At 42.9% G+C, this 25,814-nt stretch overlaps 1 protein-coding gene across 3 annotated transcripts in view; it reads right to left on the bottom strand.

Moving 5' to 3' along the window:
* LOC115139439 (solute carrier family 35 member F1) overlaps positions 1–25,814 on the bottom strand; it is a 105,739-nt gene that overhangs the window by 48,919 nt on the left and 31,006 nt on the right. For 2 of the 3 annotated variants that reach the window (XM_029676807.2, XM_029676808.2), the window contains exon 2: positions 9,245–9,420. In XM_029676807.2, coding sequence (XP_029532667.1) covers positions 9,245–9,420 — 176 coding nt within the window. Of the gene's footprint in view, positions 1–9,244; positions 9,421–9,575; positions 9,676–25,814 lie in introns of those variants that run through there. The other variant, XM_029676809.2, reaches the window with a different exon arrangement.

The following is a 25,814-nucleotide window of genomic DNA, read 5'->3' as shown; positions in this document are numbered from 1 at the left end:
ACCGAAGCCAGCCTGCAGGCACCCGGGCCGCAATGTAGTACTGTAGGCCCTCAGGAAGGTGTTCTTAATGTTTTGTACACTCAGTGTATAGTTGGTTATGAATTTATTCATAGCTGTTTATCTGTTACTGTTTCAACTTTAGCTACAAGTGAATGGGACAACAGAACTGTTGGGCTGTTGACTGCAGAGTCGGGGCAGGCAGCTGCTCCTGTTGTAGTTCCTTCCAGTGAGGCACTCAATTATCACTATTCATTCTGTGCATGGTCATGCTTACCGCAGCTCTCAGCTACAGCTAGGCCATGCCTTACACGACACAGAATGGGACCAATTTGGCCAGAAGCCTCTTGGACAAGAACCCACACTGTCTAACAGAGAACAGCTTGCTTGGAAATAATGAGATTGCTTGTCTGTTAACAGCCTACATTCTAATTTGAGAGGATGACAGTTTTTGTCGAATCAAAAACATGGGTCATGCTCTACTCTAACCCCTGAACATAGCCAATCCTGACTCAGGTATACTTGGGATCAAGTATTACTATACTATACTGAACAAAAGTATAAACGCAACAATTAACAATTTCAACAATTCTACTGGGTTTCAGTTCATATAAGGAAATCAGTCAATTGAAATAAATGAATTGGGCCCTAATCTATTGATTTCCCATGACTGGGCAGAGGCGCAGCCATAGGTGGGCCTAGTAGGGAATAGGAGCCAGGCCCAGCCAATCAGAATGAGTTTTTCCTCACAAAAGGGCTTTATTACAGACAGAAATAATCTTCATTTTCATCAATTGTCCGGGTGGCTGGTCTCAGACAATCCCACAAGTGAAGAAGCCTGATGTGGAGGTCCTGGGCTGGCATGGTTACATGTGGTTTGCGGTTGTGAGGCCGGTTGGACGTACTGCCAAATTCTATAAAACGACGTTGGAGGCGGCTTATGGTAGAGAAATCAACATCTCTGGCTTCAGCTCTGGTAGACATTCCTGCAGTCAGCATGCCAGTTGCACACTCCGTCAAAACTTGTGTTGTGTGACAAAACAGTACATTTTAGAGTGGCCTTTTATTGCCCCCAGCACAAGGTGCACCTGTGTAATGATCATGCTGTTTAATCAGCTCATGACACATGGGACCAACACTTTACATATTGCGTTCATATTTTTGTTTAGTATATAATACACGTACATGTATGCTGGTCACGCAAAGAGAAAACTCAGCCTCTGTCTATTTTCTTGATATCAACTTACATTGATAGAAGCCACAATCTATCTGCAATATTAAAGCTGATCTACGACCTAACAAATATAATAATAATAATTCACATTTGGTTGAACAACAGCTACCATTCCTATACATCTTTTTATGACACCTGTATTGTTCCAGTGCATTGCATCTGCTTTTTTCAAGACCAAATCACCAGAGACAGAGCAGATCCTTCAAAGGGCCAAGCTAGCATTCCACAGAATATTCAGCCTTCAGTGATTCTGGCTGTAACAGACCTGCATGAACAGAATAGGAGTGATGGAAGCCAACACAGAGAGAAGGCTGTGTTACATGTAGAGAATCAGAGAGGAATATATAAACTCAGCAAAAAAAGCAACTGTCCCATTTTCAGGACCCTGTCTTTCAAAGAAAATTTGTAAAAATCCAAATAACTTCACAAATCTTCATTGTAAAGGGTTTAAACACTGTTTCACCTTGCTTGTTCAATGAACCATAAACAATTAATGAACATGCACAATCGGAAACGGTCGTTAAGACACTAACAGCTTACAGATGGTAGGCAATTAAGGTCACAGTTATGAAAACTTAGGACACTAACGAGGCCTTTCTACTGACTCTGAAAAACAACAAAAGAAGGATACCCAGGGTCCCTGCTCATCTGCGTGAACGTGCCTTAGGCATGCTGCAAGGAGGCTGCAGATGTGGCCAGGGAAATAAATTGCAATGTCCATACTGTGAGACGCCTAAGATAGCGCTACAGGGAGACAGGACGGACAGCTGATTGTCCTCGCAGTGGCAGACCACGTGTAACAACACCTGCACAGGATCAGTACATCCGAACATCACACCTGCGGGACAGGTACAGGATGGCAACAACAACTGCCCGAGTTAGACCAGGAACGCACAATCCCTCCATCAGTGCTCAGACTGTCTGCAATAGGCTGAGAGAGGCTGGACTGAGGGCTTGTAGACCTGTTGTAAGGCAGGTCCTCACATGACATCACCGGCAACAACGTTGCCTATGGGCACAAACCCACCGTCACTGGACCAGACAGGACTGGCAAAAAGTACTCTTCACTGACGAGTCGCGTTCATCGTCGAAGGAATGAGCGTTACACCGAGGTCTGTAGTCTGGAGCGGGATCGATTTGGAGGTAGAGGGTCCGTTATGGTCTGGGGCGGTGTGTCACAGCATCATCGGACTGAGCTTGTTGTCATTGCAGGCAATCTCAACGCTGTGTGTTACAGAGAAGACATCCTCCTCCCTCATGTGGTACCCTTCCTGCAGACTCATCCTGACATGACCCTCCAGCATGACAATGCCACCAGCCATACTGCTCGTTCTGTGCATGATTTCCTGCAAGACAGGAATGTCAGTGTTCTTCCATGGCCAGCGAAGAGCTGGTATCTCAATCCCATTGAGCACGTCTGGGACCTGTTGGATCGGAGTGTGAGGACTAGGGCCATTCCCCCCAGAAATGTCTGGGAACTTGCAGATGCCTTGGTGGAAGAGTGGGGTAACATCCCACAGCAAGAACTGGCAAATCTGGTTCAGTCCATGAGGAGGAGATGCTATGCAGTACTTAATGCAGCTGGTGGCCACACCAGATACTGACGGTTACTTTTGATTTTTACCCCCCCTTTGTTCAGGGACACATTATTCCATTTCTGTTAGTCACATGTCTGTGGAACTTGTTACGTTTATGTCTCAGTTGTTGAATCTTGTTATGTTCATATAAATATTCACACATGTTAAGTTTGCTGAAAATAAACGCAGTTGACAGTGAGAGGATGTTTTTGTTTTTTTGCTGAGTTTATGTGATGCTACTGCTAATTCAGCTCTACTATTAGATAGCATAGCTAAATTTGTCTCTCTCTGAGACGCTTACATGTTTGCTCTATTCTAGGACGTGTGAGTTGAAAATCCAAACAAGGAAGCCTAGGAGAGAAGGTGTATAGAAAGATAGTGTGTGAGTGAGCTGAGGTGAGGTGAGGCCTGGCAAAGGTTTCACTACCTGCTTGTGGCAGGTTTTCCCGTGCAGCATCGATACTCATATCTCACCCTCCATGCACCTCTACCTCAACATCCATGTCAACATCCATGTCACTCTGAATCAAAAACGTCAACAGAAAACCGAGGCTAATGATGACAACTTTAGCACTAAAGCTGATGCCTTTTACCATTCTGAGGATACATCAAAGTAATGTTCATGGGATAAGAAGAAAACTTCCTACATGAAACTGCAACGAGGACAAAAAGGGCAGCGGGTCCCGACAGAGATCATTGTGGCACGTCCTGAATTTTTCATGCTGCGGTTCGGAGCTGAACTTTGGGATTATAATATTTTGGTTCTCCCACAAATTATTTGGAAACGATCATCTTTATGCTTTGTATGCATGAGCCTACCTATTGTATTAAAAGCAGGTCTTTGTCACATTATTCACACTCTCTCAGAATTTGCTGCTTCAAGGTAAGTAGCCTACCTCTCCTCTCCTAGTTGGGCATGCAAGATCATGGCAAGATAGAGCCAACAGACATGGTCGCCCTGTTCATGGCTCCTAAGCAACTTTGCAGTATTTCATTTTTTTTGTGCTATTTCTCATAGGTCAGAAAGTCCTTTGCATCCTTTGTCCTTTGCATTACTACTTTTAGATATTACAGCGGTGATAACTCACCAGCATTTCGACGAGAAAAACAACTTTCCTTAACTGGATCCTTTGTTTGTACCCCCCAATGCATTTACATTTATCCCAGAGACTGCCCCAAGAGGCTGCCAGCGGAGAAGAGGTATTGAGAGTGGACTTTTAGTCCAAATCAGGAGGCGTGCATACCACCCACCATTTCCGAGTAAATTACTCGCTAATGTTTAATCCCTGGACAATAAAATAGACAAGCTCAGGGTGAGGACCTAACATACTCTGTTTCACAGAATCATGGCTCTCTCAGGATATACTGTCCCAGTCCATACAGCTAGCTGGCTTCTCAGTACATCCCGCAGACAGGAATAAAGATCTCTCTGGGAAAAAGAAAGATACATGTTTTATGATTAACTACTCATGATGTGATTGTGGTAATGTACAGGAACTCATGTCCTTTTGTTCACCTGACCTAGAATACCTCACAATCAAATGCTGACTGCATTTCCTCCCGAGAGAACTCTCTTCGGTCATCGTCACAGCCGTGTATATTCCCCCCTAGTCGATACCACAAACCTCTCTCAAGGAACTACACTGGACTTGGTGCAAACTTGAAACCACATATCCTGAGGCCGCATTTAGTGTGGCTGGGGACTTTAATAAAGCAAATCTGAGGAAAACGCTACCAAAGTTTTAGCAACACGTTGCACTCTCGATCAACTCTCGATCAACACTCTCGACCACTGCCACTGTCCCTTCCACCCTCCCTTCTGTAAATCAGATCACACCTCCGTCCTGCTCCTCCCTTCCAATAGACAGAAAGTCAAACAGGAAGTACCGTTGTAAGGGCTATTCAACGCTGGTCTGTCCAATTGGAATCCATGAATCAAGATTGTTTTGATCACCCGGACTGAGATATGTTCCAGGTTGCCACTGAGAATAACATTGACGTATACACTAACATGGTGACTGAGTTCATCGGGAAGTGTATACACTGACACGGTGACTGAGTTCAAGTGTATAGGGGATGTTGTTCCCACTGTGACCATTAAAACCTATCCAAACCGAAAACCGTGAATAGATGTCAGCATTCGTGCAGAACTGAACCACTTCACTTAACCATGACAAGGTGACTGGGAATATGGTTGAGTACAACCTGTCCAGTTATACCCTCCGTCAGGCAATTAAACAGGCAAAACATCAGTACAGAGACAAAGTGGAGTAGCAATTCAACGGCTCAGACACAAGACATATGTGGCAGGGACTCCAGACAATCACAGATTATTAATGTAAAACCAGCCACGGACACAGACGTCTTTCCCCGGGCAAGCTAAACACCTTCTTCACCCACTTCAAGGGAAACAGTGCCGCTGACACCGGGCCACCACCATTCCCATGGACTGTTCGTTCTCCGTGGCTGACGTGAGTAAGAAATTATATATGTTAACCAGACGGCATCCCTGGCTGCGTCCTCAGAGCATCTGCAAAACAGCTTCAATTTCTCCATATCCCAGTCTGTTGTCCCCACTTGCTTCAAGATGTCCACCATTTTTCCTGTTCACAAGAAAGCGCAGGTAACTGAACTAAATGACTATTGCCCCATAACATTCACTTCTTTCATCATGAAGTGTTTTGAGAGACACACTGCAATTTGCTTACCAACCCAATTAATCCACACATGACGCATTTGCAATCACACTGCACACTGTGTAAGAGGAATACCTATGTAAGAATTCTGTTTATTGACTACAACTCAGCCTTCAACATCATAGTACCTTCCAAGCTCGTCATTAAACTCGAGGCCCTGGGTCTAGTCCCCGCCCTGTGCAACTGGGTCCTGAACTTCCTGATGGGCCGCCCCCAGCTGGTGAAGGTAGGCAACAACACCTCCACTACGCTGATCCTTAACACAAGGGCCCCACAAGGGTGGGGCCCACTCAATTAGTATTTGGTAGCATTTCCTTTAAATTGTTTAACTTGGGTCAAACTTTTCGGGTAGCCTTACACAAGCTTCCCACAATAAGTTGAGTGAATTTTGGCCCATTCCTCCTGACAGAGCTGGTGTAACTGAGGCAGGTTTATAGGCCTCCTTGCTCGCACACGTGTTTTCAGTTCTGCCCATAAATGTTCTATATGATTGAGGTCAGGGCTTTGTGATGGCCACTCCAATACCTTGACTTTGTTGTACTTAAGCCATTTTGCCACATCTTTGGAAGTATGCTTGGGGTCATTGTCCATTTGGAAGACCCATTTGCGACCAAGCTTTAACTTCCTGACTGATGTCTTGAGATGTTGCTTCAATATATCCACATCATTTTCCTACCTCATGATGCCGTCTATTTTGTGAAGTGCATCAGTTCCTCCTGCAGCAAAGCACCCCCACATCATGATGGTGCCACCCCGTGTTTCACGATTGAGATGGTGTTCTTCGGCTTGCAAGCGTCCCCCTTTTTCCTCCAAACATAAAGATGGTCATTATGGCCAAACAGTTTTATTTTTGTTTCATCAGACCAGTGGACATTTCTCCAAAAAGTATGATCTTTGTCCTCATGTGCAGTTGCAAACCGTAGTCTGGCTTTTTTTATGCCGGTTTTGGAGCAGTGGCATCTTCCTTGCTGAGTGGCCTTTCAGGTTATGTCGATATTGGACTCGTTTTACTGTGGATATAGATACTTTTGTACCTGTTTCCTCAAACATCTTCACAGGGTCCTTTGCTGTTATTCTGGGTTTGATTTGCACTTTTCGCACCAAAGTACGTTCATCTCTATGAGACAGAACGCGTCTCCTTCCTGAGCGGTATGACGGCTGCGTGGTCCCATGGTGTTTATACTTGCGTACTATTGCTTGTACAGATGAACGTATGATGAACCAGACTTGTGGAGATCTACAATTCTTTTGATTTTCCCATGATGTCAAGCAAAAAGGCACTGAGTTTGAAGGTAGGTCTTGAAATACATCCACAGGTACACCGCCAATTGACTCAAATTATGTAAATTAACCTATCAGAAGCTTCTAAAGCCATGACATCATCTTCTGAAATGTTCCAAGCTGTTTAAAGGCACAGTCAACTTAGTGTATGTAAACTTCTGACCCACTGGAATTGTGATGCAGTGAGTTATAAGTTAAATAATCTGTCTGTAAACAATTGTTGGAAAAATGACTTGTGTCATGCACAAAGTAGATGTCCTAACCGACTTGCCAAAACTATAGTTTGTTGACAAGAAATTTGTGGAGTGGTTGAAAAACTAGTTTTAATGACTCCAACCTAAGTGTATGTAAACTTCCGACTTCAACTGTATATGCAGTACCAGTAAAAAATTGGACACACCTACTCATTCAAGGGTTTTTCTTTATTTTTTACTATTTTCTTTATTTTTTACTAGAATAATAATGACGGCATCAAGACTATGAAATAACACATATGGAGTCATGTGGTAACCAAAAAAGTGTTAAATAATATATTGTTATATTCTTCAAAATAGCTCCCTTTGCCTTGATGACAGCTTTGCACACTCTTGGCATTCTCTCAGCCAACTTCAACCAGCTTTTACAACAGTCTTAAAGGAGTTCCCACATATGCTGAGTACTTGTTAACTACTTTTCCTTAACTCTGCGGTCCAACTCATCCCAAACCATCTCAATTGGTTGAGGTCGGGTGATTGTGGAGGCCAGGTCATCTCATGTATCACTCCATAACTCTTCTTCTTGGTCAAATAGCCCTTACACAGCCTGTTGGGTGTGTTGGGTCATTGTCCTGTTGAAAACAAATGATAGTCCCACTAAGCTCAAACCAGTTTGTATGGCGTATCGCTGTAGAAGGCTGTGGTTGCCATGCTGGTTAAGTGTGCCTTGAATTCTAAATAAATCACTGACAGTATCACCAGAAAAGCACCCCCACACCTCCTCCTCCATGCTTCACGGTGGGAACCACACATGCGGAGATCATCCGTTCACCTAGGTGGTTGGAATCTAAAATCTAAAATTTGGACTCAGACCAATGGACAGATATCCACCAGTCTAATGTCCGTTGCTTGTGTTTCTTGGCCCAAGCAAGTCTTCTTGGTGTCCTTTAGTAGTGGGTTCTTTGCAAGATTTTGACCATGAAGGCCTGATTCACACAGTCTTCTCTGAACAGTTGACGTTGAGATATGTCTGTTACTTAAACTCAGTGAAGCATTTATTTGGGCTGCTATCTGAGGTGTAGTTAACTCTAATGAACTTAGAGGCCGTCATTGTAAATTCCCCCTACCCACTCAGAACACTCCTAGACATTCCTAGCAAAAGTATTGCTTGAGAAATGAGTAAGAAGTTATTTTTGTTCGTTTTTGGCAATTTAAATCGAAAACATTCAAATTAAGGTACTTAATTTGAGTGCTCCCGAGTGGCACAGCGGTCTAAGGCACTGCCTCTCGGTACAAGAGGTGTCACTACAGTCCCTGGTTCAAATCCAGGCTGTATCACATCTGGCCATGACTGGGAGTCACATAGGGCAGTGCACAATTGGCCCAGTGTCATCTGGGTTTGGCCAGAGTAGGAAATAAAAATGTGTTCTTAACTGACTTGCCTAGTTAAATAAAGGTTTGATTTTAATAAATACAAATTTAGAAAAAAAGTGAGCTGCGGGAGAGGGATGAATAAATCAGTCCCGTGCAGACCTTTACTTCAGTGCTACAATAGTTAATTCAACTTGAGTATGTTTAACTTCTCCATAGGAAGCCTCTTCCTCTGTGCCATCTGTTGTCTAAAACCAAATCAGCTCACTGTTCTTCACCTGGAATCTACAATCTACAGTTGTTGGGATAAATATTGTGACAATGGCCACTCAGGCACAACATGCGATGCTGAGAGTAAGTTAGCACTTGACACCCCCCGCAGATGTTCCACACACACACACACACACACCATACACAACACACACAGTGATAGTTTTTCACAAAGAAACCTACTGCTTGTTTTGAAATGTTCCCTGTGAGCACTCCAAGAGGTCACCTAGAAGGTCAGTAGAGAACAAGAGCTGCTCTCTTCAAACATATCATTCAGAACAAAGATGTTTGTACACAATCCGAGCTGTAAACTGTATTTAGTTTATACAGGTCCTGTCCTGACCCATTCATCTCCAGCTCCAATGCCATAAAGCATAGCAAATGTATTACATTATGCAGTAGCTATTGAGGACAGGGCGCTTTTACCTTTCCCTTATTGTTGAGAAAGTGATGCGTACACAATATAATATTCATGTAGTAGGATTCAAACTAATCCTGTTATAGTCTCTATTTGCACTCAGGTGTGACCTGAGCAACCAACTGATGCCTGTTGTGTCCAGTTGCATGTGTGTGTGAGTGCGTGCGTGAGTGCGTGCGTGAGTGCATGTGTGTCCATTGTCATACCTTGCCTGACGGCGAGCGTGGTGGTGTAGACCAGGAACAGCAGGATGTAGTTGAGAAAGCTCTGGAACACGGGCGTGTTGGCGTGGTAATCATCAGCCAGGTACTTGCTGGTCAGCCCGATGCCACAGATGAGCAGAGACAGGACCTGGCCCAGAGCCAGTGTTACTAGAAGTTCCCTGGAGAGGAGAGACAGGGAAGAAGACATTGGTACGACACATTGGTATTACAGCACAGATACTAAACCATTGGCCGGAAAGGGCATTGGAATACAACTAGTGTACTACAGTACAGTACATTCAGAGCACTGCATGGCCAGAGAACATAAGCTCACATGGTCATAACTCCTGTCCCTAGCTACAACAGCAGATCAACAAGTGTCCCCATCACCCACAGACCCATCTCTGCATCCCACTGACTCGACCAGAGTTGTCACCTTCTAAACTCATTATACTCAAGTCTCTCTAGCAGTGTGAGGCACATCAAGGGCTTCCAGTCTGATTTATATTAGGACAGGATTTACAAACACCCTCCATCAGCCATTGTGACACATGGCCTTGGCTCCTCTCATTCATCATCAGCTGGTTATGGACACTAAGCTTCCTCACTGAGTTTACTGTACGGTGTTGTACAGAGGATGTGTCTCAAACGACACCACATTCTCCATAACGTGCACCTCTTCTGGCCAATGACATCCTCGTTTATTCCTATATGCTGCTCTACTTTTTGAAATAAATGCCCTATTCCCTATGGAGCACTTTTTTTGGGGCCCAGGCCTGATCACACCCAACCTCTCAGGCCACTTGTGGAATCTTTCTATTTGATAGTATTTGTAGTAAAATACGATCGTGGGAGCTGTCAGTTCTGCCTCAGCTGGAAGAAAGAGCTGTCAATCAAGTCTAACCCCCCCCCAGAGAGAGCACATACCAAATCAGCCCCATTCGCTGCTCCCTCTACACCTACACACTGGCACCGTGACAGGGGAGAACACACATTGGCACACATACGCTGGAAGAGCCAAATGCAGAGCGACTCCAGCGCAATATCTTTAAATATCTGAATATTCAGCACAGAGCTGTAGTAAAGGACCAACAAACAGGCACACACTCGAGCAAGTCAAGAGATTATTATTTGTTCCATTTACGCTCAGTTCATCAATAATCGAATTAGTAATGCCTGGGAAATAATAGAAAGTGTGTGTCCGTCCTTATAGAAGAAAAGGTCAAAGGCCAGTGTTTGAAACGAGATACACAATAATATGACACAAGCACAAACATGAAGAGGTAAACCAGACAGATGCATGGCGAGCTCAGGGAAACCAATTAGATCCAATATTAGCCCTGGAGCCTGGACTGATCTTTCAACTGGAGGGAATTAGTATGCAAAGCTTTCAGTGGCACAGACAAGTTATTAACAAACTGAGACGAAACAGTATAAAGGATAAGATAGCCACAACAGTGACCTGACCTGAGTGATTCCTTTTAGGGAATATTCCAAGGTACTGCTTATGAGATACACTACAGGTGGTGTTGACACAGTATCGAAAGACTATACTTGCTTGTTGTGATATTATTTTCCTTAAAAATCAACTTAAACTATCTGCAGCATAAAAAAGGACAAACTACAGTTGGTAATTCACTCCTTTTAGACTGGGAAAACCCCTGGCCTTGATGGCATTCCAATATAATTATAATTATATAATAATTATTTATTGAAATATCCACTACTATCATGTTTTAATTATTCATATATACATGGTAAACAGTCTGACACACAAAAAGAAGGGCTGATTTCCCTCATACTGAAAATTCAATTTTGCGATCCAAAGATATTTGCAAAATGTATTGCTCATATAATTAAAAATATCTTACTGTATATTATTCATCACGATCAGAAAGGATTCTTAAAAGGAAGATATATTGAAGATAACATTAGACAATTACTATAAATAATTGAAAACTATGAGAATGCAGGGAAAGCAGGCATAATCTTTATATGAGATCTTGAGAAAGCCTAAGATAAAGTACGGCTAAAATGTATTTCTAAGTACCTGGATTATTTCAACCTTGGATAATCTTTTATGAGATGTATAAAAGTAATGTATAACACTCCTCCTATATGTAAATGATGAATAATGGTTATTTCTCTGAATTTTGAATTGTCAAGAGGTGTAAAACAAGGTTGCCCTCTATCACCATATGTGTTTGTTATGGCCATTGAATTGTTAGCTACAGAAATCAAATCCAATAATACAATTAAGGGATTAGAAATGAATGGGTTAGAAATAAAGGTATCAATGTAAACCGACGATTGAAGTTCTCAAGTCCACAATCTTCAACCATGAACGCTCTTATTGAAGACCTGGATAATTTCTCCAGTTTATTTGGATTAAAACCCAACTGTACTGAATAAAGATACAAACCAGAAATGTTCCATACACAGATAAAGCTTATTTCTCTAAAAATGTTTCTGTATGAAACTGTATCTAAATCCAAACTGGTTTTCCAGTAGGCTACTAAGAGAGGCACATCCAATGTTTAAAAGGGGGCTCTATGATGTCATACAGATGAAAACTATCCATTTCCAGTGGATTGACAATGGAACCTTGTTTAAAGTATCTTGATTTTTAAATTAAGCTATACATAGTTGGCTACAATTCAAATTCTACCCTCCAGAAGAGACAGAACATACACTACATTACCAAAAGAATGTGAACACCTGCTCATCGAACATCTCATTCCAAAATCATGGGCACTAATTTGAATTTGGTCCCCCCTTTGTTGCTATAAAAGCCTCCACTCTTTTGGGAAGGCTTTCCACTAGATGTTGGAACATTACTGCGGGGACTTGCTTCCATTCAGCCACGAGAGCATTAGTGAGGTCGGTGTCGATGTTGGGCGATTAAGCCTGGCTCGCAGTCTACGTTCCAATTCATCCCAAAGGTGTTCGATGGGGTTGAGGTCAGGGTTCTTTACAGGCTAGTTCCTCCACACCGATCTCAACAAACCACTTCTGTATGGAGGACCTCACTTTGGACATTGTCATGCTGAAACAGGAAAGAGCCTTCCCCAAACTGTTGCCACAAAGTTGGAAGCACAAAATTGTCTAGATTGTCATTGTATGCTGTAGCATTAAGATTTCCCTTCACTGAAACTAAGAGGCCTAGCCCGAACCATGAAAAATAGCCCAAGACCATTATTCCTCCACCAAACGTTACAGTTGGCACTATGCATTGGGGCAGGTAGCATTCTCCTGGCATTGGCCAAACCCAGATTTAACGTCGATCTGCCAGATTGGGAAACGCTATATGGAGATGTATGCTCAATACAAATGTATAACCAACTCATCGCAGCTACCTATTGTATTGTTTCAATTAAAAAAAAGAAAAAGACTATACTACTCTGCTAATGGCACAACATGTATATTAAATATGTTCTATAGACCTAAGAAATAATGCATATTTTGACCAAAAACCCTAAACATCAATTACTTCATGCTCATATCTCTGTGATGAAATACAAAGCATCACAACACTCAGTCTCACCGCTCCCTTATCTTGTTTACTATCAATTGATGTTTAATTAGTTTTTCAACTCTTCACGGTTTCCGCGAAGGCGGCATTGATGGGTAATTCTGCGATAACAACATTATCTGATGGAGCAGAGATATCTAACTGCACTAAGCCTCTCTCTCCCCCTCCCTCTCTGCAGCTAGCCTATTGTAGAGAGTTTATTTTCCCATTTTCTCCCAGACACGTTTAATTACAGCCGTAGACTGTGAGCATCTCTGTGTGGAGCCCAGAGTAATGAGTAGAATCACACCACCCATATTACATTATACACCAATAAATTGCAACAAACAAATCACCTCCTCCGGCATACAAATCCCCTCTCTTACACACTCTAATTTTAATCTTCTCCTGCACAATTACTACAGTGCACAGAGTAGAGTTACAGTCAATCTAAAGTAAACATTGATGCCCCAAACTCTTCTTCAAGACCTAGATTCTACTAGGAGGAGCAGACATATTGATGAATCTGGGAGGGTGATGTAATGTTTGTTAGCTTGCATTTTTTTTTCAGCTGAGTCATAATGTGTACATAAACTGCTGTGTTAAACATACTGCACCGCTAGGCCATTAGCAGCTGCTGATGAGGGGATTTCAAGTCATTAAACTAATATTTGCTTAAATCTGCAAATACACAGGTAGGAATACACGGGACTGAGAGTTACACTCTGAACAAATATAGCAGTACAAACTGTAGAGTATGACGGTACACACACAGTTACTGTCAGAAGTCAAACATAATTCATATCTAAAGCTTAGCTATGATATGGCCAGAAAATGGCATATTCCATACATGCATATTTATGCATGGTTTCATAGCGCCAAATACACAGAGGTAGACATTTGCATTTAGATGGAAACCCATTTGCTTTCCTCTAAGGCAATCAGAGTCAGGGTTGAATATGGATGTATTTTTATTTTTGTCCAATTACTTATTGCTCCAAGTAGTATTACCTTAGTCGAGACCTAAATGAATTAGGTTTAAATCACTCAGTTTTCTCCCTCATAGAAAAGAGGCACCAATGTACCAAGTCCATATCCCTCTCAACATATTCTCTAGGAGTCCCATGTTCCCATTTACATTCCTCTCTACAAACATAGTCCCTACTCCCGACAGAAGCAAAATCATCCTTGAGAAACAACCTCGAGCATCGCAAGTCCTTGAACAGCAAAACAAACATTGATTTAAACTCTACGCACAAAGATGACTTTTAACACTTTACACTGAACATTTTGCAAAAACACATTTATTGGAAGAACGGTGGAGATGCAAAGTTTGGTAACAGAATTTTAGTAAAATCCCCCAAAATTATGTGACCACGTTTTCCACAAACTCTTAAATATCTATTCCGAATTAAGATTCAAAGATGTCTGCAGAAAGAATGGGATGTCAGGTATTACACAAAAATCTCATTTGGTTATTGAAATACAAAAAGTGAAGTGGATTTACACCCGTTAACAGAACTGCGGTAACGGAATTTCATCATAGAAATGCATAATTATGGATATCAATGTCATTCTCTTCATGGTGATGTATCCTAAATAGGTACACACATGTACCTATTCTAATCTACATTATAAACTGGGTGGTTTGAGTCCTGAATGCTGATTGGCTGACAGCCGTGTATATCACGTGTGACAAAAATGTATTTTTTTACTGCTTTAATTACATTGGTAACCAGTTTGTAATAACAATAAGGCACCTTCTTATGCATCCACGTTGCATCGTGCATAAGAACAGCCCTTAGCCGTGGTATATTGGCCATATACCACACCCCCTTGGGCCTTATTGCTTAAGTATAGACCAGGACTGTTACTTTTCTTTACTGTAGAGGTCTTCACGGGTCCAAAAAGTCGGACCGTTCCGAAATGGATCCGTGGCTTTCCCACCCGACCAGATGACCCACTCCCACAGCATGATGCTGCCACCACCATGCTTCACCATAGGGATGGTATTGGCCAGGTGATGACCTGTGCCTGGTTTCCTCCAGACGTGAAGCTTGGCATTCAGATCAAAGAGTTCAATCTTAGTTTCATCAGACCTGAGAATATTGTTTTTCATGATCTGAGAGTCCTTCAGGTGCCTTTTGGCAAACCCCAAGTAGGCTGTCATGTACCTTTTAATGAGGAGTGGTTTCCGTCTGGCCACTCTACCATAAAAGGCCTGATTGGTGAAGTGGTGCATAGATGGGTGTCCTTCTGGAAGGCTCTCCCATCTTCACAGAGGAACTCTGGAGTTATGTCAGAGTGACCATCGGGTCCCTTGGTCGTCTCCCCGACCAAGGCCCTTCTCCCCCGATTACTCAGTTTGGCCATGCAGCCAGCTCTAGGAAGAGTCTTGGTGGTTCCAAACTTCTTCCATTTAAGAATGATGGAGGCCACTGTGTTCTTGGGTACCTTCAATTCTGCAGAAATGTTTTGGTACTCTTCCCCAGATCTGTGCCTCAACACAATCCTGTCTCAGTGCTCTACGGACAATTACTTTGACCTCATGGCTTTGTTTTTGCTTTGATTTGCACTGTCAACTGTGGGACCTTATATAGACAGGTGTGTTCCTTTCCAAATCATGTCCAATCAATTGAATTTACCATAGATGGACTCTAATCAAGTTGTAGAAACATCTCAAGGATGATCAATGGAAACAAGATGCACCTGAGCTAAATTTCGAGTCTCATAGGGTCTGAATACTTACTTATGTAAATAAGATATTTCTGTTAATTATTTTATGAATTTGCAAACATTTTTAGAAACCTGTTTTCACTTTGTCATTGTGGGGTATTATGTGTAGATTAATGAGGGGGGAAAACGAATTGCATCCATTTTAGAACAAGTAACAAAATGTGGAAAACGTGAAGGGGACCTGAATACTTTCCAAATGTAGGTGTACAAAAGGAGGCATTTTGGTACATTTTCTATCAGAATATTTTTTATAAAGATAAGCATTATATTGTTAGATTAAAGGAGTAACTCTGGTAGGCCTAAAATATTGTTCCTCACCTCAAGTTCAACTGTCTTCATAGGCCTGCATAGCTAAGACTAATAATAGCAAAACCACATCAAACCTTCACAAATGTTTCATACATTTATTGGGGTAATTCCAAAAGTAGGTACAAGTCAAGTCATTGTTTATAAGGAAAATACACACAGGTTATTATACTGAGGCATGAAATACAATGTTACATCTCGCCCTGTAGGCCTACCGGTAATTCTATTATATTGCGGCAAACACAACATGAACTTAATTTGGCCAAAGAATATAGCTCAGCAGACTGAAACAAAACAACAGCCTATTTCATTTTTTTATTTTAACTTTATTTAACTAGGCAAGTCAGTTAAGAACATATTTTTATCTACAATGACGGCCAACCCCGGCCAAACCAAGATGATGCAGGGCCAAATTGTGCGCCACCCTATGGGACTCCCGATCACAGCTGGTTGTGATACAGCCCAGGATTGAACCTGGGTCTGTAGTGACACCTTCAGCATTGTGACACAGTGCCTTAGACCGCTGCGCCACATAAGCCATTTAAAGAACTGGTTGAAACCTTCAAAAGTTTTGAACAGGCTAGGCCAATATTGCTAAAATTACCAACAAAAGCGAGTGCCTACTGTAGGCATACCCAACAAATAACAGCAATAAGCTAATGCTATTTATTTTACAATAGGTTAAAAAATAGTCCTAACTTCAACAAGGGTGAGTATTGGTAAAGTGGGACACTTTCTGAAAATATGCTTTCCAGAACACCTTCAACAAGCATCTCATTGTCTTAACCCCCAACATGATTGTCAAGCCTGCTCCCGCTCTCCCTCTCTGGCGCTCGCCCTTCATTACACACACCTGTCACCATCATTACAAGCAGCTGCGCAATATTGGACTCACCTGGACTCCATTACTTTGTTGATTACCCCCTCTATATCTGTCTGCTCCTCCATTTGTTCCTGTGTCAGCACTGATGTCGTCATTTTTCGCCTGTCCAGACGCTGTTCCTGTTCTGTTTCATGTCTGTGTTTCATTAAATGTTCACTCCCTGTACCTGCTTGTCGTCTCCAGCGTCAATGATACCATTCTAAATAGCTTAAGAACTTTACTAAGAGAAAAGAAACAAAACAAACACAGGATGGATGACTCTTCTTCAAACACAAATTGTCCTGAGACTAAATTCTTTCAGTCGATAGTGGCAAATTGGGACTCTTTGATTGGCAAAGTGGGACACAATTCTTTATTGTAAAGAAGGACAATGAGAGAGAATGAGTCATTTCAAAATTTGTTGGATAAACTTTATTTATACAAATGAAATGGATTAAAACATTCTTTAGGTATTTTTGTGGAACATGAATAATTGTCATGTATTATTATTATTGTTTATCATCATCATACTTAATTAGAATTATGATGTAGCCTATATTTAATTGTATAGCCTATAAATAAAATTAACTATATCTAGGCCTATCAGCTCAACATAAAAAGACAGTTTAAACTTAATTTAGCCAACAAATGTATCAACAAAATTAAACAAAACACTTTTTGTATGGCAAGAAAAAGTATGTGAAACCTTAATTACCTGGCATAAATTGGTCATAAAATTGTATCTGATCTTCATCTGAGTCACAACAATAGACAAACACTGTCTGCTTAAACTTTATTGAAAACACTGTGTAAACATTGACAGTGCAGGGTGGGAAAAGTATGTGAACCCTTGGTTTTAATAACTGGTTGACCCTACATTGGCAGAAATAACCTCAACCAAAAGTTTTCTGTAATTGCAGATCAGACCTGCACAATGGTCAGGAGGAATTTTGGACCATTGTCTTTACCAAACTGTTTTAGTTCAGCAATATTCTTAGGATGTCTGGTGTGAACCTCTCTCTTGAGGTCATGCCACAGCATCTCAATCGGGTTGACATCAGAACTCCAGAAGGTGTATTTTCTTCTGTTGAAGCCAATCTGTTGTTGATTTACTTCTGTGTTTTGGGTTATTGTCCTGCTGCATCACCCAACTTCTGTTGAGCTTCAATTGGCGGACAGATAGCCTTACATTCTCGTGCAAAATGTCTTGATAAACTTGTGAATTCATTTTTCTGTCGATGATAGCAAGCTGTCCAGGCCCTGAGGCAGTAAAGCAGTCCCAAACCATGACGCTCCTTCCACCATACTTTACAGTTGGAATGAGGTTTTGATGTTTGTGTGCTGTGCATTTTTTCTTCACACATAGTGTTGTGTTCCTTCCAAACAACACAACTGTATTTTCCTCTGTCCACAGAATATTTTGCCAGTAGCGATGTGGAACATCCAGGTGCTCTTTTACGAACTTCAGACGTGCGGCAATGTGTTTTTTGGACAGCAATGGGTTCTTCCATGGTGTCCTCCCATGAACAGCATTCTTGTTTAGTGTTACGTATCGTAGACTCGTCAACAGAGATGTTAGCATGTTGCAGAGATTTCTGTAAGTCTGTAGCTAACACTCCAGGACTCTTCTTAACCTCATTGAGCATTCTGCGCTGTGCTCTTGCAGTTATCTATGCAGGACGGCCACTCCTAGGGGACAGTAGCAACAGTGCTGAACTTTCTCCATTTACAGACAATTTGTCTTACTGTGGACTGATGAACATCAAGGCTTTTAGAGATACTTTTGTAACCGTTTCCAGCTTTATGCAAGGCAACAATTCTTAACCTTAGGTCTTCTGAGATCTCTTTTGTTTGAGGCATGGTTCACATCAGGCAATGCTTCTTGTGAATAGCAAACTCACATTTTGTAAATGTTTTTTTTTTTTATAGGAAGGACATCTCTAACCAACATATCCAATCTCGTCTCATTGATGGGACTCCAGGTTAGCTGACTCCTGACTCCAATTAGCTTTTGGAGAAGTCATTAGCCTAGGGGTTCACATACTTTTTCCAACCTACACTGTGAATGTTTAAATGATATATTCAATATAGACAAGAAAACTACAATAATTTGTGTGTTATTAGTTTAAGCACACCGTGTTTGTCCCATGACAAATTTATGCAGAAATTCCAATTTATGCAGGTAATTCCAAAGGGTTCGCATTCTTCTTCTTGACACTGTATATAAAGAACTGGTTTAGATTCTTAAATAGGCCTACAATAATAATAACAATATACAGTAATAATAATGATAAAACAAATTATAATAAATATGATACAAAATATGCACCAACATTCTTCTCATCTTTGTACTGTAAAACGTGTCCCTGAGGACATTCCCCTTGTAGGCTTCTTTTCACTATACTCTTTCTCCTCTAACTTGAATTTTACTTCAATGAAAAATGCCTCCATCTTCGCAATCAACAGAAGCCTTGTTCGGTTGAGGCTCCTTTCACTCGCTGCTCTTTCTCGCCTCAACAGCAGGCACACGTGATGTGAGCAGCCGGAACCAGTTTCAGCTGGACATAAGCTATACGTTTTATTGAATTGCAAATTGGCTGACACATATAACAAGCTCAGTTCTCACAGCCTTTCACACATTAAATGAATAGGGGACGGGTCCAAATCGGGTCCCGTCAATAAATGAATTTGAATAGCACATACCCGAGACTTGTGGTAATTATATCAGAACTCGTAGGTCGGATCTTGTAATTTTGGGTCTGTTGGACCCGTGAAGACCACTACTGTAATGTACTCTACTGTACTGTGCTGTCTAAACTTGTGGAACATAGACGTCTATGATTGGTTCAGATTTGGACCGATCCGGACTGACCCAAATCTGAACCAATCACAGTGGACGTAACAGGACCAAAAAACTACTCCTGTGGACGTTGAAGTGAAGGCAAACTGACCAAATTTCAAATACTTTTCAACGTCCATGGCTGTCCGGTGTTGGTCGGTACTCAGTGAGTGAGGATGCTGGTTACACTAAATGGAAAGAGAGGGGGCTCATGGGTAGGTGTCAGTAAGAGCTGGGAGAGGTGGCATTAACTGGAGAGTGAAGCGAGAGAGAGAGGGAGGGGTTGTCCAGACTTTTCCCACTATTACTTTGACCACCAGATGACAGTAAGAGAACCAAAACAGTAATTAGCTGAACATAACAATATGACAGTGGAAGGGAGGACAGTAGCAGGTGACCAAACTGTGGTTTGTGACTACTATGACTTAAATTGTAGCCAAATCATTTGCAGAAATTCCATTAACGATTTTCGGGACAATTCTGTTACCGATTTGGTTACCGGTTTTAAAAAATGTAATAATTAATGTCAGTAAAAACACTATAACTAATTAATAGGTCTACCTTTACTTGTTACTTCTGTGAACGTTCATTATCCTCCCTCCTCATGGGGGGTGAGAAATGAGAAAAAATCTTAGACGTGGGTTTTTGGTAATGTAATTTCAAGGCACAAGGCAATGTTTCTTACTTACAGAAGGCAGACATTTTTTTCCCCTGAACTAAATATAAGTGTTGGTATTAGTTGGCAGGGGTCTTTACTTCAACTTTATTGTGTTTTGAAGTATTTCTAATACATTTTAAGACTATTTGACGTAGATGTTTTCTACGAGCCCTTTTCCATCTGCTTGATAACAAATCCAAGCCCTTGTTTATTCAACATTTTAGGATGGAAAACGTTTGAACAATTTCTATGCTGTAAGTCTTAATTCCTAAAAAAAAAAATATAGACTTATCTTTCTTTTCACACCCAATAAGACAATGAAATGACCAACTATGATCACACAGACGAGTGAGGTAGAGAAATGTGGCCGACATAGATAAAGTGATATACAGTCTATGGTGGGCAATGCCAAACACTCCAGATATAACTGTAATGTGGTAAAAACATAGTGGCAGCTAGAATGATCAGGAAGTCCATCTCACAAAATATGTGAGCAACTTCCATTACCAACCATTTTCTGGTTACAGCATGACTACCTGTCTGCGCGGTGCCAGGAGCCAGCCATGGTGAGTGGTGGTAGTGGGAGCAGGCTGCTCTTCTCAAGGGCAGGGCAGAGAGCTCCAGTCGAACTAGCCATCTTTTGAGAAGGGGGATGAAAATAACAAAGGACAATAAGGAAGCCTAGAGGACACACTGAATCAGCTAAGTTAGCCAGATAGGAGAGGGAGGCATGGGATCACAATATACGAAAGTGAAAACTCAGGATGCTACGGCTGCTTCTACACCCAAAAGCAGTGTTAGAGACTTTTAAAGAGCGACTGCCTTTAAAAGGCAACAAAGCCCCCTGTAAAACGACCTATGTAGCATCGATATGAGCCCGAAAAATTCCAGTGTCAAAATTGACTACAAAGTTAAATAGGATAATTTTGGTCATAAAGTCAGTCTCGTCTAAAACTGAGTTTGGAACATCTATGCGTCACAACAGGTAAATGAAGGTTGGATTTTGATTTTGGATTTAGGATGTCCCTTTGCCCACTAACATGGGGTGAACAACTGCAGTGATCGCTCTCTATCCAATAGCATAGACAGTGATACAGACCTCCGACTGTTTACATAAGGCAACATGTCACACGTTTTTTTTACTTGAGAAATACTGCACCAAACACCTTAGTTAGACGTCAAATTGCAAAACTAAAACATCCAATGAGTAGCAGAAGAAAAACACGCGCGCCAATCTGCGTGTTCAGTAGCTCTTTACGGACTATCCCAGACTTACTGCTGATGTTTAACACCTACACTATCACTGTATTATGTAGTCAGTTTAGTACCAACGACGACGCAGCATGCTTTTAACCCAATACAACAATACACTGGAAAGAATAACCTATGCTGATGTCAGTCATATTCATACAAATCATGTAATACAATAAGAACATAAATGTCTTTATCTGAGAAACAACATTTTCCAGCAAAACTTTCCTCTGATTCCTAAGGGTAATTGATTTATAGAACACACGCAGACAGAGTGAGAGAGAGAGAGAGAGAGAGAGAGAGAGAGAGAGAGAGAGAGAAGCCATTTTTTATGGATTTAATATGGGATGTAAATTACGTTTCTTCAAATCATTTCAATGTTCTGTGTTCTGACAATGACCCTGTCTGCGTTACAAAGATAAGTGAAAGAGCATATGAAAGAAATAAAAAGCAGTCATTTCAGGTGGATTTGATGGAACGGTATGAGACGACAAAGGAAGGAGGTCAGGGGCATTTGAAAACTATTTCTATTGAATGAAATCCCATCTAATATTCAGCAAAACATTATGTTTCTGTGAAATGTTATTACGAGAGGGTGCATGTCATTAAGAAAATAGCTACCTCTCTTAAAAACAGCAAATACACTTACATTAGCGAATGGGCATTTCAAGTGATTCACCCTGGCCTTTACATTTCCCTGAATCAAATTTAGAGGCAACAAAAGTTCATTACTGTGCACCTCCAGCCCCAGAGAATCCCCCAACCCTAACTCCATCCCAAAGAACCCTCCAGCACCAGCCCTATCCCAGACAGCCTCCAGCACCAGCCCTATCCCAGAGATCTCCAGCACCAGCCCTATCCCAGAGAAGCCCCCAGGACAAGCCCTATCCCAGACAGCCTCCAGCACCAGCCCTATCCCAGAGAAGCCTCCAGGACAAGCCCTATCCCAGAGAAGCCCCCAACCCTAACTCCATCCCAAATAACCCTCCAGCACCAGCCCTATCCCAGACAGCCTCCAGCACCAGCCCTATCCCAGAGATCTCCAGCACCAGCCCTATCCCAGAGAAGCCCCCAGGACAAGCCCTATCCCAGACAGCCTCCAGCACCAGCCCTATCCCAGAGAAGCCTCCAGGACAAGCCCTATCCCAGAGAAGCCTCCAGGACAAGCCCTATCCCAGAGAAGCCTCCAGGACAAGCCCTACCCCAGAGAAGCCTCCAGCACCAGCCCTATCCCAGAGAAGCCTCCAGGACAAGCCCTATCCCAGAGAAGCCCCCAACCCTAACTCCATCCCAAAGAACCCTCCAGCACCAGCCCTATCCCAGAGAGCCTCCAGCACCAGCCCTATCCCAGAGATCTCCAGCACCAGCCCTATCCCAGAGAAGCCTCCAGCACCAGCCCTATCCCAGAGAAGCCTCCAGCACCAGCCCTATCCCAGAGAAGCCCCCAGGACAAGCCCTATCCCAGAGAAGCCTCCAGCACCAGCCCTATCCCAGAGAAGCCTCCAGCACCAGCCCTATTCCAGAGAAGCCTACAGCACCAGCCCTATCCCAGAGAAGCCTCCAGCCCCAGCACCAGCTGCAACCCTAGCTCCAGCCCCAACCCCAGGCCTGAGGAACTGGGGTGTTCGGGGGCTGACACTGAGAGGAGAGGAAAGATGCTGTGTTTATAACCATTGATGTTCCTCTCACTATCCCTCCCTCACTACCTCTCCTCCATACCCAGGCCTCTCACCATCAGGGATGTGTGTGTCCGCCACCCTCCACAAAGCCGAATCAAACACCATTTCCCCCCAAATTACTCCAGTCTGCTTCGATCAGGATCAGCGCGATGACCTACAAAAGGCTCCATCTTCTTCCAGGAGTAAATATACATTGAGGCCTAATTTAATTCCCTCCCGTTCGAGACGGGCCAGAGAGAGTGGCTCCTTCTCAGTAGACACTCTGCAGAATACTGAGACACCTCCACCACCACAGCAGGAGATGGAGAGAGAGAGATTGGGAAAGGGATGGAGAGATGAATGAAAGAAAGGGAAAGGGATGGAGAGATGAATGAAAGAAAGGGAAAGGGATGGAGAGATGAATGAAAGAAAGGGAAAGGGATGGAGAGATGAATGAAAGAAAGGGAAAGGGATGAGAGATGAATGAAAGAAAGGGAAAGGGATGGAGAGATGAATGAAAGAAAGGGATGGAGAGATGAATGAAAGAAAGGGAAAGGGATGAGAGATGAATGAAAGAAAGGGAAAGGAGAGATGAATGAAAGAAAGGGATGGAGAGATGAATGAAAGAAAGGGAAAGGGATGGAGAGATGAATGAAAGAAAGGGATGGAGAGATGAATGAAAGAAAGGGAAAGGGATGAGAGATGAATGAAAGAAAGGGAAAGGAGAGATGAATGAAAGAAAGGGATGGAGAGATGAATGAAAGAAAGGGAAAGGGATGAGAGATGAATGAAAGAAAGGGAAAGGGATGAGAGATGAATGAAAGAAAGGGAAAGGGATGAGAGATGAATGAAAGAAAGGGAAAGGGATGAGAGATGAATGAAAGAAAGGGAAAGGGATGGAGAGATGAATGAAAGAAAGGGAAAGGGATGGAGAGATGAATGAAAGAAAGGGAAAGGGATGAGAGATGAATGAAAGAAAGGGAAAGGGATGGAGAGATGAATGAAAGAAAGGGAAAGGGATGAATGAAAGAAAGGGAAAGGGATGAGTCTGAAAGAAAAATGAATGCAGCGATAAAGATAAACAAAGCAGAAGAGTGACTGTGCTTTGTACAGATTTCAATCACTGTTTGCAGTGGCATGATAGCAAGTAGCATCCCAGTAAATGCCATAGATTTTTTTTTTTACTTTGCAGTGTTCCCAGATATGTTCCATCTCATTTCTACAGCTCACAATCAATAAAAGGAAGTTAGTGCCCGGGCACCAGCAGATACTGCAGGAAAGGTAGAGAGGAGCAATAAAATGACAGAGAGAGAGAGAGCCATCCTCCTGGGGATGAAAGGAGAGAGTGTGCTACACCTCCACAATTTAGCCCCCCTGCTCCAGCTCTGGTACCCAGGAAGGCGTCCTCAGAGTGGGGTAGCTCACATCCACCACAGCGGTTATAGCATGGGTGTCACCGCAGACACGTCTAAAACTGATTTATACAGGGGGGACGGGGGCGTGAACGATGGTTTAATCAGAACTAGGTCACCTCCCACTGGAGACTGCCAGCTTACTCCATTCTCATTTGCACAGATAAATGTTTCTGGGAACAAAACTGCATTCAATGGACTTGCGTAATGGATGGGTAAATACCATATGAAGCAGATGATAGTCCTGTGCTAGCTGTGCTACAGTAGCAGCAGCTCCCTTATGGCTGCTCGCCATTTCCCTGCCTGGCTGTCCAGGGTGGGGCTGGGGAGCAGAGCAGACAGGGAAAGGAGGATACCTAGTCAGTTGTACAACTGAATGCCTTCAACTGAAATGTGTCGGCTGGGGTGGGGTGGGGGTAGGGGTGGCAGTAGAGGGTACCATCTGGCCAGCAGCAGAAGGACCCCTAGGGAGAGGCCTGGTCCACACCCTTACAACTTGCCCCGTACACACACACACACACACACACACACACACACACAGAGTAGGTCATCGAGTGGTGATTATCTAAGGAGATAATGACTGTGCTAAACACACACTGATGGTGCTGTGACCCCCGCTGGCCTGTCCTGTCTGCACTGCTGTCTGGGCCCCCTGTGATGAAGAGTCCTTGGTCCAGCTCCCTACACTGGTGACTCACTCTGTCCCTCTCCACCTCTCTCACTCTCTCTCTAATTACATCGCTAACCCTTCTAAAAAGCCTTTCTCTGCATCATGGTGTTGTGTTTCATCATCAAGCTGGAGGCCCTGGGTCTCAACCCCGCCCTGTGCAGCTGGGTCTTGGACTTTCGGATGGGCCGCCCCCAGGTGGTGAAGGTAGGAAACAACATCTCCACTTCGCTGACCCTCAACACTGGGGCCCCACAAGGGTGTGTGCTGAGCCCTCTCCTGTACTCCCTGTTCACCCACGACTGCGTGGCCATGCATGCCTCCAACTCAATCATCAAGTTTGCAGACGACACAACAGTAGTGAGCCTGATCACCAACAACGACGAGGCAGCCTACAGGGAGGAGGTGAGGGAACTCGGAGTGTGGTGTCAGGAAAACAACCTCGCACTCAATGTCAACAAAACAAAGGAGATGATCGTGGACTTCAGGAAACAGCAGAGGGAGCAGCCCCCCCATGGAGAAGGTGGAAAGTCTTAAGTTCCTCGGCGTACACATCACAGACAAACTGAAACGGTCCACCCACATAGGAGGCTGAAGAAATTTGGCTTGTCACCCAAAACCCTGGCAAACTTTTACAGATACACAATCAAGAGCATCCTGTCGGGCTGTATCA

This window comes from Oncorhynchus nerka, linkage group LG13 (genome assembly GCF_034236695.1).
Source record: "Oncorhynchus nerka isolate Pitt River linkage group LG13, Oner_Uvic_2.0, whole genome shotgun sequence".
Classification (NCBI taxonomy): domain Eukaryota; kingdom Metazoa; phylum Chordata; class Actinopteri; order Salmoniformes; family Salmonidae; genus Oncorhynchus; species Oncorhynchus nerka.
The sequence above is the reverse complement of the archived record's forward strand: the minus strand, read 5'-3'. Positions and strand labels throughout refer to the sequence as shown.